Source organism: Caretta caretta, chromosome 10 (genome assembly GCF_965140235.1).
Source record: "Caretta caretta isolate rCarCar2 chromosome 10, rCarCar1.hap1, whole genome shotgun sequence".
NCBI lineage: Eukaryota > Metazoa > Chordata > Testudines > Cheloniidae > Caretta > Caretta caretta.
The window spans coordinates 47,071,071-47,088,262 of NC_134215.1; the positions used below are offsets into that span (position 1 = coordinate 47,071,071).

Below are 17,192 nucleotides of genomic sequence, written 5' to 3' on the forward strand. Positions count from 1 at the left end.
ACCATGGATGTAGAAGCTCTTTACATCAATATTCCACATGAGGATGGACTACAAGCTGTTAAGAACAGTAGCCCTGATGAGGCCACGGCACACCTCATGGCTGAGCTTTGTGACTTTGTCCTCACCCACAACCATTTCAGATTTGGGGACGACGTATACCTTCAAGTCAGTGGCACTGCTATGGGTACCCGCATGGCCCCACAGAATGCCAACATTTTTATGGCTGACTTAGAACAACGCTTCCTCAGCTCTCGTCCCCTAGCGCCGCTCCTCTACTTGCGCTACATTGATGACATCTTCATCATATGGACCCACGGGAAGGAGGCCCTTGAAGAATTCCACCTGGTTTTCAACAATTTCCACCCCACCATCAACCTCCGCCTCGACCAGTCCACACAAGAGATCCACTTCCTGGACACTACAGTGCAAATAAGTGATGGTCACATAAACACCACCCTATACCGGAAACCTGCTGATCGCTATACTTACCTACATGCCTCCAGCTTCCATCCAGGACACATCACACGATCCATTGTCTATAGCCAAGCCCTAAGATACAACCGAATTTGCTCCAATCCCTCGGACAGAGACAAACACCTACAAGATCTTTATCAAGCATTGTTAAAACTACAATACCCATCTGGGGAAGTGAGGAAACAGACTGACAGAGTGAGATGGGTACCCAGAAATCACCTACTACAGAACAGGCCCAACAAGGAAAACAACAGACCACCACTGGCCATCACGTACAGCCCCCAGCTAAAACTTCTCCAGCACATTATCAACGATCTACAACCTATCCTGGAAAACGATCCCTCACTCTCACAGAGCTTGGGAGGCAAGCCAGTCCTCGCTTACAGATAGCCCCCAAACCTGAAGCAAATACTCACAAGCAACAGCACACCATACCACAGAAACAGTAACCCAGGAACCAATCCCTATAGCAAACCTCGTTGCCTACTCTGTCCCCATATTTACTCTAGTGACACCATCAGAGGTTCATTCACATGCATATCTACTAATGTTATATATGCCATCATATGCCAGCAATGCCCCTCTGCCATGTACATTGGCCAGACTGGACAGTCCCTACATAAAAGAATAAATGGACACAAATCGGACATCAGGACTGGTAACATACAAAAGCCAGTAGGAGAACACTTCCATCTTCCTGGACATTCTATAACAGATTTAAAAGTAGCTATACTTGAACAAAATAACTTCAGAAACAGACTTCAAAGCAGCAGAACTAAAATTCATTTGCGAATTTAACACCAATAATTTGGGCTTGAATAGGGACTGGGAGTGGCTGGCTCATTACAAAAGCAGCTTTGCCTCTCCTGGAATTTACACCTCCTCATCTATTATTGGGAGTGGACTACATCAACCCTGATCGAATTGGCCCTGTTAGCACTGATTCTCCACTTGTGAGGTAACTCCTTTCCCTTCATGTGTCATTATATAATGCCTGCATCTGTAATTTTCACTCCGTGCATCTGAAGAAGTGGTGTTTTACCCACAAAAGCTTATGCCCAAATAAATCTTAGTCTTTCAGGTGCCACCAGACTCCTTGTTGTTTTTCTAGGGATATAGGATACTCTTCATTCAATATTCCACCCTGCAGTACCCGGATTTCCCTAGAGGTCTCCTATCCACATACCAGCACAGCTCAATTCTGCTTAGCTCGTGATATTTGATAATCACAGCTTGAGGGGGAATGACTGCAGGCAGGCAAGTTCTTGGCTCACTTCTGTTTGGCTAATTCAGATACACTGCTCTGAACTGAACAAGCAGTGCCCAGAGGCATTCAGGAACAATCAGCAGCCTCCAAATGGGTGAAGGCTTTGGGATTTATTGTTGAACATTCTGTCTGTTGTCACTTTGTGGGACTGGCAGGTGAGAGCCACAGGAAGCATGTTGAGGATACATTACAGATAAAAAAAATGTACATCGCTCACGAGAAGATGAAGCTCTCTTTCACAGCTTAGGCATGGCATGAAGTGCCAGGCAGAGGGCCTGACTAAAGTGCCAAAAAATCTGGTACTTTCATTAATGTTGTCCTACTTCTGCATCAGTCACAAACATCAATCCTGATTCATTTTCACACATGTATCAGTTACAGATGCAGTCTACATATGAACTCAGGAACAGCATCAATTCAGCTAGTGGTGCAGCTGCACTGGTGCCGACTCCCAAGCACCAACAAGGGCAAGTCAGAGTTTGCACCAAGAAAGCTAGTTCAGGTTCCCCTTAGCTCAATCAATGTAAACCCCCTGGTTTGCCCTTGTCTATCCTTAAGGAGTTGCAGATCACAAACACTGGTGGAGTGGTAAATAATGACGATGGGGCAATCATACAGAGTCATCTGGATTCCTGGGTGGGCTGGGCTCATGCAAATAAAATGGTTTCAATATAGCCACAACTGCAAGGAACAAGGAATGCAGGCCATACCTACAGAATGGGGAACTATCTCCTAGACAGCAGTGACTCTGAAAAGGATGTAGGCCTCACAGTAGCCAAGCAACTCAACATGAACTCCCAGTGCGATGCTATGGCAAAACTGACAAATGCAATTCGTAGATATACAAAGAGGGGACTGGAATATTATGTACAGTTCTGATGTCCACATTATAAACAGGATGTTGAAAAGTTGAAAAACAGGGTGCAAAGAGAGCCACAAAAATTTTTGAGGGCTGGAGAAGATGCCTTACAGTGAGAGACTTAACCTAAACAGGTCGAGCTCAAAATGAAGCTCAAGAGGTGTCTCGATCACGGTCTATAAGTGCCTTCTCAAAGGGAGAAAATACCAGCTACTAAAAGGCTCTAATCTAGTGGAGAGGAAAAACAAGAACCAATGGCTTGATGTTAAAGCCAAATTCAAATTAGAAACAAGGCACAATTTGTTAACAGTGCAGGTGATCATTTGTATTCCTGTAGCATCCACGAGCCCTTGTCATGGACCACTGGAACAAACCATCAGAAGAGGTGGATTCTCCATCTCTCAAGATCTTCAAGCCCAGATGCCTTTCAGGAAGATATGCTTTAGTCAAACAAATTATTGGGCTCAATGCTGGAGTAACTTGGTGAAATTCAATGGCCTGTGTGGTCAGGCTAGATGATCTAATGGTCCTTTCCGGCCTTAACATCTAGGAATGTGTTGAAACAAACTAGACACATTACTCCTACAGAGACGTGAAACAGTTTTGACCACTTGACCTTGCATGTTAACAGCTGATTAAAAGACTTTTCTGTAATCAAGCTTTTATTATATGCAGCATATATGCAAACATGTGTATTATCAGAAGTAATTAAACAGTTGATAGCAGCAACTTCAAAAAGCTGAACGTTCAGAGTCCTAAGCCACTAACGATCTTAAACCTGTCAAACTAGTCACGCACCTGTCAGTGTTCACACACCCTCTTTCCCTCCAAAGTCATACAAGGTTCAGCCACAGCTCATTCCCATTCATATCTTTGCTCATTCATCAGATCTTGTTTCTCTAGCCTGAGGTAGGATTGAGTGACCTCAGTTCAGGGTCTTTCCAAACTTGTTATTTCACATACACTCCCCTCTCTGACCTGGGGCTTGTGACTCCCAAATTGCTTTTAAACAATGCAGATCTTTTTAAGCTGGAGGACAGGGTCCTTGGATTCCCTGTTTACACAACGTTCTCACTAACCAGAGGGCTGGGACACCAGGTCTGCATTTCACACCAACCTAGTTTGGCATATTACAACCAAAGAGGTGCTAAGCCAGCAGCACCCTCTCCAGATGCTGGAAGTTACAATGCGTGCCTACTCCATCAGTCTGATAGCTCTGGCAACCATCAACACTTAGGGTACATCTACACTGCAATACAAGACTTGTGACACAGCTGCAGCTGGCCCAGGTCAGCTGATTCAGGCTAGTGGGGCTTGGGCGCACAGGGTTAAAAATCGCAGCATAGACATTAAGGCCTGGGCTGGAATGCGGGCTCTGAGATCCTCCAAGGGGGATAGTTCTCAGATCCTGGGCTCCAGCCTGGCATCTACACTGCAATTTTTAGCTCTCCAGCCCGAGCTCCATAAGCCTGAGTCAATTGAAGTGGGCTCTGAGACTCAGTGCTTTGGGGTTTTTATTGTTGTGTAGACATACCCTTAATGGGTTAATGCAAGGGACATTACTTGGAGCTGACAGAAAGGTATGGTAAGATTACACAGCATCATAGCATGCAAACAGCAAGGCCTGAACCAGTATTACACTTTGTCCTAATTGCTCTTTCTCGGAGCGTGCAAGCACCAAGAAAATTTCCCTTCTTAGCACTCACGCAAGGTCCAACCAGTCAGACTGGTTTATCTAAAACAAGCTGATGGAGATAAACAAACTCTGGAGGAAAGCAATCAAGGAGATAGCGTGTAAACCCACAAACAATAACAGTACTGTAACCAGAATTGAACTCCAGCCAAGCTTAATTATGTTTGGGTTGGAAGGTGGATCTTTATTGTTCAGCGATCAAGATAATAAAATAGGTCAGCTTAGGCCTTAATATTAATATATATTTTATAGCTGCCCATGAAAAAAAGACAGATATAATTAACTATTCCTTAACATGCACAGCAGCACTAAATCCTCATTAACCCAAGGAATGTAGAAATAATTTCTAAAGTACACTCCATACTGGGCACAGACCTATGAATAAGTTACCCATTCAAATCAATTACTATACCACACAGCATATGCAAAGGATACACAGGGCTGGAAAAAACCTAATATCCACTACCCAAAGGGCTAAGCTCACTAATCAGAAGTACATACAAGAAATGAGGATGGTGGCTTTAAAAAGCAAGGTCCAGGAGCAATGTCCAGATGAGAAGTCCTACTACCCAACCTCTACTACTCAACTGCTGAGAAGGGTGGAGGGTGATGGGATTGCTACCAGAGTGCTGTTCCTGGGCCCTACCTTTTGTACAGGCCTCTGGCTAGTAGAGGTCTGACATATGAAATTTCACACACACCCTCTAGAGTCTAGCTCTTGGAAAGCAAAAGACGAGCTGTCTCTTCCCCACCCCCAAAATCCACAGCCTTTTGGCTGCAGTCAGGGGTGCGCAGGGAAATTCTCTAATTCTCTGCCCCTTTCCAGAGCCTCTGACAACTGCAATGGAGAGCGCATTTTGTCTTGTTCTATTCCTTCTCCGGAGCTTCTACTTTTAGCTCCTCCACCGCCATGAATCGCTTCAGTTTCCACCTCTGTTGCTGCTCAGCTTTCCTAAGCAGGAGCAGCTTTAGGAAATCTGTATAATTCTTGTCAGTTTCATGTAGGACACAAGGATTGTGAGTAGCAAACGTGAAACTGACCAGACTCTGTTTTTCATTCTGCTGCTGGTAAAGCTATGAACAGGGACAGAGGCTCTCAAGACATCTGTCTGTAGACTCAGGAAGACAGTACTACATTGGTTTACACTTGATTCAGAACCTTAACTAAAAAAAAACAAAACACCTTAATTCTTCTACAAATTAAAGCTTAAATTCTACATAAAAACTAACAGCAAAAACATTTTTAACTACATCAGAAGCAGGACACCTGACAAACAAATCAATGAGACCACTAGACAACTGAGGTGCTAAAGGAGCACTCAGGAAGACAAGGCCATTGCGGAGAAGCTAAAGGAATTCTTTGCATCCATCTTCATCCTCACAGAGGATGTGAGGGGGATTCCCACACCTGAGCCATTCTTTTTAGGTGACAGATCTGAGGAACTTTGCCAGATTGAGGTGTTGATAGAGGAGGTTTTGTAACAAATTGATAAATTAAACAGCAATAAGTCACTAGCAGATGGTATTCACCCAAGAGTTCTTAAGGAACTCAGATATGAAACTGCAGAGCTAACTGTGGTATATAACCTATCATCACTCAAATCAGCCTCTTTATCAGGTGACTAGAGGATAGCTAATGTGATGCTGTTGCAAAAAAAAAGCAAATGCAATTTTGGGTTGCATTAACAGAGGTGATAGTACCATTCTATTCAGTACTTGTTACGCCTCAGCTGGAGTACTGTGTCCAATTTTAGGCCGCCGCTGTATACAAAGGATATAGAGAAACTGGAAAGAATCCAGAAGTAAGTGACAAAGATGATCAAAGGGATGGAATTCAAGCCATATGAGCAAAGGCTGAAGGAACTGGGTACATTAAATTTGGAAAAGAAGAGATTAAGGAGGGGGGACATGACAGTGGTCTCCAAATTCTTGGTGCACTTCAGTTCTCCAGATGGGCAGGTGTGGTAGAAAGCACGCAAATTGCTCCCCTGTTGTTCTCATAAATAGGGCATCTAGGCTTTCTCGGTAGTCAAGATTTTTGTTGTTGTCAACACTTAACTTTTCTTTTTAAGTATTGTATAATTGGGAACAAAAGGAGGAAGATCAACAGAAGCCAGCCAGAAGGAGTGAATGCTAATTATATATTTGGGGGGTAATTCACATGCAGAGCCCCAGGGATGGATTCAAATAAGTGATGATTGAAGACATGATAAGCACTGTACTAGCTTCAGTGTTCGTTTTTCCTCTGGAACAGACCCAGTTTTGCAGTCTGCCTTCTCCACTCTAATACTCCTGCTACATTTCTGAAGAGCTTACAAGAAAATATACTACCTCTTCACCACTATCATTCTTGGTTCCCCCCCCAGAAGTCCTACTGCCTCTATAAAAGCACAAGTTATAATAAAACACAGCACAGCCGCCTCTAACAGTCAGTGTTTTTCTTATACTTTGGTCATATTAGTATAGCTTGTCATGCCAAAAAAGTCCCCTTGAATTGAACTGAATCAGATTTTCACACTAACAATCACAAAATGACACCCATGTCCATGCTTGGTGTTCTTTCTGCAAGACTGACCATCTTTGTTTTGGGAGTGGAGGTGGAAGAACCCAGGAAGTCCATCATCTTCTCCTCTGACCTCAGATGACAACCTGACCGCCTTTAGGTCTCACTTCAACAATTTATGAGATACAGGAGGCAAACAGCTGCAACGGTATTTTGCATTTCAAAACAATTACTTTAACCAAAGTCTACAGAGATGGTCACTTAGGAGACAAAGGAGAAAACCCAATCTGTTCATTTCACCTGCTGTCTAATCAAAGAGGGCAGAAATGAAGAAGAAACTCAGCAGAACGTGAATGGTCAGGGAACAACCAGTGAATAAAATATTGCAAGTCCCTAAGAGAACAGTGTTTGGAGAGCTGGGCCCTAACAATCTCAAAAGCTCCTCTCTGTTGGGTGAAGGTTGCTAGATTCAGAGCATCCTCCTGTCCTTTAGTGAGACAGGTTAATAGAATTAACCTTTTAAAAAAAATAGGTGAGCATAACCATGGAGGAGAGACCAGAACTGACAATGGAACATCAGCCACTTTCATCTAGCCTTCGGGGTATTGGATTTTGAATCAAAGGCAATAAAAGATCTAGGAGTCATGGGTCGATTTAAGACTATTTATCTGAAACATACAGTTGATTATAATAATAGTTGGGCTACCAAACAATACTTCCTAGTAGTCCATTGGGTTGCTTTACTACAAATGGATTTGTCCAGCCTTGTGTTCATTACAGAACCATAGGACTGAAAGGGACCTCGAGAGGTCATCTAATCCAGTCCCCTGTACTCATGGCAGGACTAAGTATTATCTATTCTAGACTATTCCTGACAGGTGTTTGTCTAACCTGCTCTTAAAGATCTCCAATGATGGAGATTCCACAACTTCCCTAGGCAATTTATTCCAGTGCTTAACCACCCCCATTATATAGATGAACTTATTTAATGGACAATAAAATGCACTGACAGACCTAGAGTTTCTTTTGAAGAATTAGTGCCATCACACAGCTGTCCAGTCCCCTGATCTTTGCGGTCATGATACCACTTCAAAAAACTCCAAGTTATTCTCTGGGCCATGTGTCAGAGTAAGAGGCAGGAGCCTGCAGGGATTCACACGCAAATGGCTGAGCTTCCCGGCTTCAGGCATGGCAAGAGCTGGACATTAACTACTTGTCAATCAACACAGCAACTGTGACTGTGTTCTTATTACATTCATCAGACAGACCAATCACTGTCAGTCAATGCTGAGCTCTGACAAGGCAATCCGTATCCAAGACAGACAGGACTAGATTGAAGAAATGACTAAAAAGTAGCGGTTTCCTGTATAACTAGAAAGTTTGCTTTCCCAACTAGAGATTCACTAATGAGTTCAGACAGAGCCTTTCTGAGAGAAAATGACGATGACTCGGGTTCTCTTTGTTACAGATATCCAGAAATAATAGATTTCAGTCCCATTAACACTAATGAGGGGTTTGTCACTCTGAACCTTCCCTCCCTTCCTGTTACTCCAGCAGCTGCTACCCTTTAATCGTTAGAAAGAAGTTACCAAGTTAAACAGAAGGAAATCACAACCGTTTAAATAGATAATTAGTTATTACCCACAGAGCACTCTGTATCTGTGCCGAGAGAGAGGGGAAGAGGCCAAAGATACTAAATCCACTGTTCTTGCAGAAAGATCAAGAGGGTTGACCCTCCGGTCTTCGGCGGCACTGAAGGACCCCCCGCCACTGAAATGCTGCCGAAGACTGGAGCGAGTGAAGGACCTGGAGAGCCGCCGGGTGAGTCCAAGCGGGTGGCGCCTTTTTTTTTTTATCTCCGCTCCCCCCGTTTTCTCCACCTGGCTATGCCACTGGCTGGAGCCCAGGCACCAAGGACCCATATGACTCCGCCTGAGCTGCTGCTGAAGACCCGGAGAGCTGCCAGGTGACTAAAAATTAAAAAGGCGCCAAAAAATTTGAAAGGCGCCACTTCTGCTCTGTGGGAGAGCGGCCGCTGCCCCGCTCCCCCCCAGCTATGCTTCTGGCTCCAGCAATATTCAGGGCCCGGAGGCCCAGCTCCACCAATGTTTGGGGCCAGGTCTCTCCCCCAGCCCCGCAGCACGTGCCTGCCGCCCCTCACTCCTCCCCCGAGTGTCCCCCGGCCCCCACTTGCTGCTCCCGCGTGCCTCCCCCGGGTCCCGGAGCATCCTGCCTCTCCCTTGCAGCTCCAAGCTGCGCTGCAGAGTCCTAGTGCGCCCCCCTCCAGCCTGCCCTGCCCTTCTGCCTCGGACCCTTCCTTTTTCCGGTGGGACCCTCCACCAGCACAGGGCGCCCCCCTGCCCGCAGTCACCGCTCCTGCCCACACTGGGCAAGGGGCAGCCCCACCCCCCACCCCAGTGAGGCTACAGTGAGGGGCAGCAGCAAGGGAGTAAGTGCACATGTGATGGCAGCCCCCCCGCCCCTGCCCGGCACCCACCACAGGGGAGGCAAGGGGGCTTCCTGGGCCTGAAAGGGGCCCTAGGAGCATGTGCAGTGACAGCGGTGTGGGGTGAGTGTGCTGCTGGGTGGGGGAGAAGGGGAATTGTAGGATTGTAGGCAGAGCTCACTGCTGCCAGTGGGGAGAGGGCTGAGGGGAGTCCTCCTTTCTGGCCCCGGCCCCGTGGCAACCTGCCTGCACCCCAAACTCATCCCCAGCCCTGCCCCACCCCAGAGCCTGCAACGCCAGCCAGAGCCCTCCACCTGCCCCCCGCACCGCAACTCTCTGCCCCAGCCCTGAACCTCTCCAACACCCCAAACCCCTCATCCCCAGCCCCAGACAGAGCCCTCACGCCCCCTGCATCCCTACCCTCTGCCTTAGCCCTGAGCCCCTCCTAAACCCCTCATCCCAGCCAGAGCCCTCATTCCCCAGCACCTGCACCCTAACCCTCCGCCCCGAGCCCCCTCCTGCATCATGAATCCCTCATCCCCAGCCCCACCCCACAACCCTCACCCCTGCACCCCCTCCCACAGCCTGCACCCCTCACCCGAGCCCGGAGCCTACACCCAAACTCCGCCCCAGAGCCTGCGCCCCTCACCCCCTCCTGCACCCCCACCTGCTGCCCCAGTCCAGAGCCTGCACCCAGCAACCAAACTCCATCCCAGAGCCTGCATCCCATACCCTGCCCCCCACCCAAACTCCCTCCCAGAGTCCAACCTCTCACCCCTTCTGCACCCAAACTCCCTCCCACAGCCTGCACCCCAATCCCCTGCCCCAGCCCAAGGCCTGCACCCTAGATCTCCTCCCCCCACCCAAACTCCCTCCCAGAGCCCAAGGCAGGTGGGGGGCGGGTTCTGGGCACCACCAAAATTTCTACAAACCTGCCACCCCTGAGAAGTGGAACTTTTCTATCACCCCCCAAGGGACTGCAGATGTGCCCTAGTAAGCACAAACAGGGAATTCAATGTCTGATTGATTTCCTACTGTATAGTGACAGTTTTTTTTGTTTTTTTTTTTTTTTTTTGCAAACAAAGGTAGAATTCCATCTGGAAGACTCATCAGAAAGTTAGCTATATAGGCTAGGAAGACCCCGTAGAATGATCCATCCCTTAGCTTTATACACTACTTTTCATCCTAGACTTTAAGGCGTTATGGAAACTATACAGACAAGAATCACTTATCCTCTCCCCTGCCCCACACTGCAACAAAAAGAGCAGCTAATTTACTGCTCTGATCCCCTTTCAGTCATTACTTAGTTTAATATACTGAGCACTTGACGAGCCAAAAACAGTTCTGAGGTAGGAGAGTGCCAAGTTGAGAAGAGGATTTCATTTCCAAACTCTGGCTTTGCTCTCTTTTTACCCGCCCCACCCTTCTCCCTCGAGTATTAGGTTATGAAGATACAGCCTTCTAGGAGATGCAATTCTTACAAAAGATGTGGGAGATTTACCTCATTAGTTGAATTAAAAGATGTCACCAGGACAAATATAAATACAAGTCTTGTTTGTACACATCTTAGTAGAAATAAGGAAGGAAATAAACCGCACAACAAGAAACAAGGACCTCCTGTACTAGAAGCTCTGTATGTTAGAATAACTGTTTATCCAACCTTTGTCAATTTCAAATTCAGGCCTTTAGATTATATGTCTCTTATACATACTCCCTGCTTAACTTTCACATTAGGTTACAGCTCCAAAATAAACTCTGATCCAATTTCTTGGCTGAGGTCCAGCACATTCATTTCAGGCTTTTTTTTTTTGTAAACCACAAGTTTGTTGATTGAAACTGAGTTCTGTGATTAACTGGTTTCATGCTAGAGGTGAGGGCTAACTGATGTGTCAGCAGTTTGATCAGGCAAAGAGAAAATTCTCTCCATCCTCCACTTGTTTATATTAGGCAGACAAAGAGATAAGGTTTGGCAGACTCATTCCCAGCAGCAAGAAGTGATTCAGGCCATGGCACCTCCCACCTAACACTGCTCTTGCATGTAATCTCTCCATCCCCAACAACTGACTCCCTACATGGAAGCAGAAGGTGGCCTGCTCCTGATATCCCTAAAAACAAATACTCAGACTCGGGGGGACAGAGTTTATCTGGAGGGTAACACGATAGCAAAACAAAGATAGGCCAATGAAATTTTGGGCCACAAATCCAAAGGCATGGCAAACAACAGGAAAGTAATAGTCTAGGTGGCTCTGAATATTGTGTTCAGTTCTGCTAAACACGTCACCAGAAAAATACCAATGTACTAAAGGAAGAACTGCAAGAATGATTAGGAGGTTGGAGGAAATAAGATTAAGATGTTTATAACTATGTATCATTTAGCTAAGCATCAATTAAGGGTATAGAAGACTCTGTCCGCACATGTTTGAAGCGTGTACACTCAAAAAGGGAAAGAAACTATTTAATATAAGTAAAAGGGGGTATAACTAAGAGTGTCAATGGGTTGAAATTATCGCTAAATAAGGGTAGATTATCAGGAAAGCTTCCCAATAGTGAAATCTCTTAGCCTGAGGAATTGGTTCCCAGAGGTAGCGCTGGAAGTACCGTCACTTGCGGTATTTAAAACCAGTTGAACACTTACTAGTGCTTTGTGCAGTAGGGAACAATCCTACACTTGCCTCAGGGAGATGGACTAGGTGGCCTAACACAAACATTTTCTATATTTAGATTCCACAGCTACTAACAATCAAATATAACTCACTGACCCACACATGACTAACCCCTCAGTCTGACAGCTTGCTGTCTGCTAGGAAGGCATTGGTACTGGAATTGCAGGGGTGCATTCACACAGTTGGGGAAAACTTGCACAATAACTGCTTATACTATGCTTTGCACTGAACAGTGCTATTAACCGCTGCACAGGACCGGAAAGCGTAGGAGCGCTGCAGGTAGTTTTGAGATGCACTGTTTGGGCCACTTAAGGAATTAATAGGTTCGTCAACAGGATTTTACATGATGAAAACTTCAAGTTAAAGGAACAGTCACCGCTTAAAAAAAAATCAAGTTTTACATTCTTGTAACAGCTCAGATTACTTTAAACAGAACGGGGAGGACGTGAGGGGGGAGGGATGTATCTCCCTAGTTATCAAAATGTGTTTTGTGCCCCTAACAGCACTACATGCAGTTTCCTGTTTGTCTGGACCTTTCACACAGCAACAGGCAAAAGTGGTTAAAAAAAGAGAATGACTGTAAAACTACAACATTTGGACATGGACATTCAGGAATACATGTAGTACCTGAAACTACTTTCAACTCACCATTTTAAATTGACTAGATTTCAAATTTTAAACAATAAAGCATGTTAGCAGCTTTACTGGCAGATGCTATTCAAACCCAGGCAGAACATCAAAAGCTCATGAACTGTACTGCCTCATATCACAAGCAACATACCAAAAGTGCCAAGATGGTCACATGTACTGAATCCTGAGACAAACCCTCTTGAGAGTTAGGGGTCAATCCACACAGGCTCTCCACGCTACTGAGAGCTAAGCCTTGGTTCCAATTGTCACAAGTCACATGAACCTAGTCTGATAGTTCACAAGACAACTCTGTTCCACTGTAACTCCTTTTCTCCAAATCCTGGCCTTGTTCCCTACTGTAAGCTTATCCCCTTTTACCTTTATGCTTTTGATGTCTGAAACATGGCAGATAAAGAGGGTTATAATGTAAATACTGTGGTAAAGTGCATGGATCCAAGTCTCTGTAAATGAATAGCCATGCTTGTTGCACTAAGGTGACAGATGCCCCCTGTGGGAACACTTCCCAGTTATCTCCTGGAGGAGCCATGGAATAAGCATCCTCAGAAGTAAAAGGACCAGCATACCAGTGCAGAATTCCTTGTTAGTATTTTGGGGTACGACGATCCGTCTGTAGACGACGGGCTCTGATTCCAGGATATTCTCGTCATGCCGGTAGCGAGCTGGCCTCTCGTTGGGGGTACCCCTGGAGCGAGTGCCACTCCTCCTCTCATAAGTGTCAATCTCTTCAAACACTGCTGCCTTATCAAAAAGAGCCAGATTCCCTTCAAAATCAAAATCTGTGTCTGGGATTTCCTCAATGTCATCTCCAAAACACTCATCGTCTTTACTCTTCATCTGACCGTTCTTCAGGCCACTCTTCTTTGGAGTCACCTGGTTTGGGTGGCGGCTACTGGATGACCCTAAACAAAAAATAAAACAGGTTGAAACCAAGTCACAAGTGGAACAAACGTTCATTCAGATGCCTCCTTTTGTACAATTATCTAAGTTGGGTGTTCAAGATACTGAATGATTAGCAAAAGTGCATGTTGACAGGTGGTGTAGACAGGCATAGTGCTGGCTTTCCCACACAGCACTTTTAGTGCACCTCCAAATCCTGCTGACCTGCTACTCCCTCTTACAAACAGACTGCCAACAATAGCAAGTTGTGCAGTAGGCAAAAATCCACTGGAGACTAGGCAGACGCTCCCATTCACCCAGTTCTAAGGAAGAATCAAGCTATGCAGCAGTAGTGTGCATACATTTATTGTACGGCCCCTTGAAAATCGTTTAAGCCTCATCTGGGTTGCCTCCCCGTTATCCCTTATGTCTGTGGGTAGAAATTCTTTCCCACAGAGCAACACCAAGACTTCCCATCACAAAGTACCTCAGAATTCCTTGTGCTGGTGACTACATGCCTCCTTGAAAGCAATGTAGCCACCAATACAGGGAATTTGGGTGTTCATCTCTGATCTGATCAAAGGCTTCTGGCTCCACATGGCTGAACTGGAAAGTTGGCCTGGACAGAGTGAAAAAGTTAAGGGTTAAGAAGTATTACTGAGCTGCTGATGGGCAGCAAGAGTCACATAAAGAGCATTTAAAGTGGGGCTTTCCGTATGTCCGTATGTAAGGTATTCAAAATGGCAGACAAAATGTTATCCTCTGCATTTACATTGTAAAGCTTGAAACAGTACCTCAGATTGCTATTTCATTTCCCCCTTTATCTCCTGCTGCCCCACCCACAAAAAGACATCCCTCCATTTTTATCACTGTTTCCAGCAAGAGAAAGTACAGTGACCCTCAGCTCAAAAGTTTCAACTGCACCCCTACACTGTGACCAGACTGATTTGAATCTAGAGTTTCAGATCTGGAAAAAGGTTTGCATTAAACCCCTATCATCAATGGCCTCACACTTATTCATTGAACAGACTAGTTCACTGCACACTCTATGAGACAGGAGCATCTTATGTTTGGACAATTCTAAGCATGCTACCGGTGCTCAACACAATCGTGATATTAGCCACAGCTACCACCCCTCTGAGTCCTTACAGAAACAGAAAATAATCAATTGATAGGGACAAGTTGGGATTCCAAGTTGGCAAAGAGACATGCTGACATCACCACTGCCGATTAGTTACAGAGGTTAACTAATCTGTAAAGCAGTGCTTTCTTTGCAGGGAAGTGGCAAACTCAGACCATACCTGGCTTGCTCACAGGAGAGTTACTTGTTTATTTGAATAAGCTAGTGGTAGCTCATTCCAGTTCCCTTCTAGACTGTCTGTCCTGCTTTGGGAATCTCTTCCTATTTGGAAGTAGCACTGCAACCACAACCAAGATGACAAGATTGATTGACACTATGTGCTCTTGTATGAAGAAAAATTCACTGTATGAGACACTTGGAAATGGTAGTTCACAGAACTACTGCAACCCACTGAAACAAGCACCCCAAAGTGCCATAATTACTGTTAATAGGACTTGTATGTGCTGGTCTTTGTGGGCAAAGTCCAGCCCCCAGATTGTACACTTGTACCAATCAGACTCCATGGAACACTTTCCAAAATGCCATATTCTCACAATTATTTTCTTCCATCATGTTATGAAATTTATGGTTCCACTGTTTATGAATTTAAAATCCCTTCACTTACAGATTAGTCTAAACATGCTCCAGCCACAACATTAAAAACTTGACAGAACGCGAGTGCAGGGGAGCTTTCAGAAAGATTTACAAAAAAAACCCCAAAAACAAAACAGGAATTCCAGTCTCGTCTGTGCGGACACAAAGGATGCCAAGGCATTTTAAGAGAAGACGGCTTTGTCCTGCTTTCCTCAGTCAACCCGTTTTCATCCTTGCATACTGCTGTGCAGTATACTAGTTGCTGAGGTGGTTGTTGCTTTCCAAGACAAATGTGTCCACATTTCAGGGGTGCTGTATGTGCATACATCACTGTATCTTGTAAGCTGCTGTCGTAACCTTTGGGGCGAGAAGTGCTATGAAAATATACAATATATTAACCCTTGAATAGCCAATTATAAAGTTGGCTATTACCCTATTGTACCCCAATTCCCATTTGCAACTAGCGGGAAATACAAGACAAGCTACAAATAACTATGATTCTGTTACAGAGGTAACAGGATTTACAGAACTGGCAGAATTTTCTGCTGTTGCAAAGCTGTTGCGAGCTGTTGCAAAGCTACTTGTCCCCAGACTTGTCTAGGCAAGTTCTTTCTGTCTGGACAGACAAATTAGTCACCTGGGATCAAAGACTTTGTCAAGCTCTACCTGACAAGGTCAATCTGCAGAAAGTTTGAACTTTCTTAAAGTCTCTGTGCGTGCTGTGTGTTGGATCCTCTACTCCCTTCACAGAAATCCCACTCCCCTACCATAGCACTAAACACTTCCGTTAAAAAGTACAGGTTCCTGTTTAGCAGAGGAAGAACATCAAATTTTAGGCTGATTCTACATGTGCATTAATTCACTACAGCTGTCAACTGCTATATTTACTCAGAAGCAGCTAAGAACATCGAGCCATTTTTAGCCAAGCTAGCAATGAACAGAATCCATAAATTCAGAAGGCGAAGTTAATATCTATGGAGAGATCTGTGTAAGTGCCTCAACCTGTTTACAATTTAAGCTCCAGTGGCTAATCCCAGAATAGCCTCCAGTAAGATAGATGGCCATAAAGCAAACTATCCCCTTTCCCTCCCTGGCAATAGGCTCACTGGATAGAGAAAGGTTTCAGAGTAGCAGCCGTGTTAGTCTGTATTCACAAAAAGAAAAGGAGGACTTGTGGCACCTTAGAGACTAACCAATTTATTTGAGCATAAGCATCCAATGCATCCGATGAAGTGAGCTGTAGCTCACGAAAGCTCATGCCCAAATAAATTGGTTAGTCTCTAAGGTGCCACAAGTACTCCTTTTCTGGATAGAGAAAGTTCTGCTGAGACACACGCCAGACAGCTGCGTCTTAAACAGTTTTCTCTAGAAAACAAACGAGCTCACTGAACAACAAGTCTGACTTATTGGGGGGGTGCTACTGGTGACAGGCGTCATTTGATTTTGCCCTTTGTTTATGTAAAAAGGCACATACCCTGAGACAGGTTCTCGCTTACTTTTTATTTTAGAAATCTGTGTGTTCCTTGTTTTTGCTGGAGGACTAGTCTAAATGATTGAGTGAGAGTGCTTTCCCAGCCCTCCACTGAAAGGGATGCTGACTCTTTCACAAAACTTTCCTCTTAAGTATGTGTCAGATGTTTGAGTTAAACCAAATAGTTTTAAGCATTCTGACTAAAAGGCTCTTCTCCACAATTGCTCAGCTTCCAGTATCCCATTGAACACACTACCTCTCCAGCAAACACAGGAAAGTCAAGGCCTGGTATTTCTAAAATTAAAAAAAACAAGCAGATACCGTTGAATTTTCTTCATTAGTCAAACAAGGGAAAAGGGCACTATTTTTTTCCATTATAGGTTGTCTTTAAAAAATTCAAAAGTGGCGATGACGTAAGAGAATTTTACTGTCAGAGAAGTACCTGTTTTGTTTTTAAATGAAATGCATTTATTTCTTTGTATTATAAAAGCCATTCTGAACAAGTGATTGTGGAAACGGCATGATTGTTAAAAGGTTTCTATAAAATCAGAGCACTTAAGTCTCGTTTGCCCCAC

General features: G+C 44.9%; 1 protein-coding gene across 2 annotated transcripts in view; it reads right to left on the reverse strand.

The window, feature by feature from the left end:
* EDC3 (enhancer of mRNA decapping 3) overlaps positions 1 to 17,192 on the reverse strand; it is a 65,622-nt gene that overhangs the window by 18,137 nt on the left and 30,293 nt on the right. For both annotated transcript variants that reach the window (XM_048865971.2, XM_048865970.2), the window contains one exon: positions 13,120 to 13,455. In XM_048865971.2, the coding sequence (XP_048721928.1) occupies positions 13,120 to 13,455 (336 nt within the window). The remainder of the gene's footprint in view (positions 1 to 13,119; positions 13,456 to 17,192) is intronic.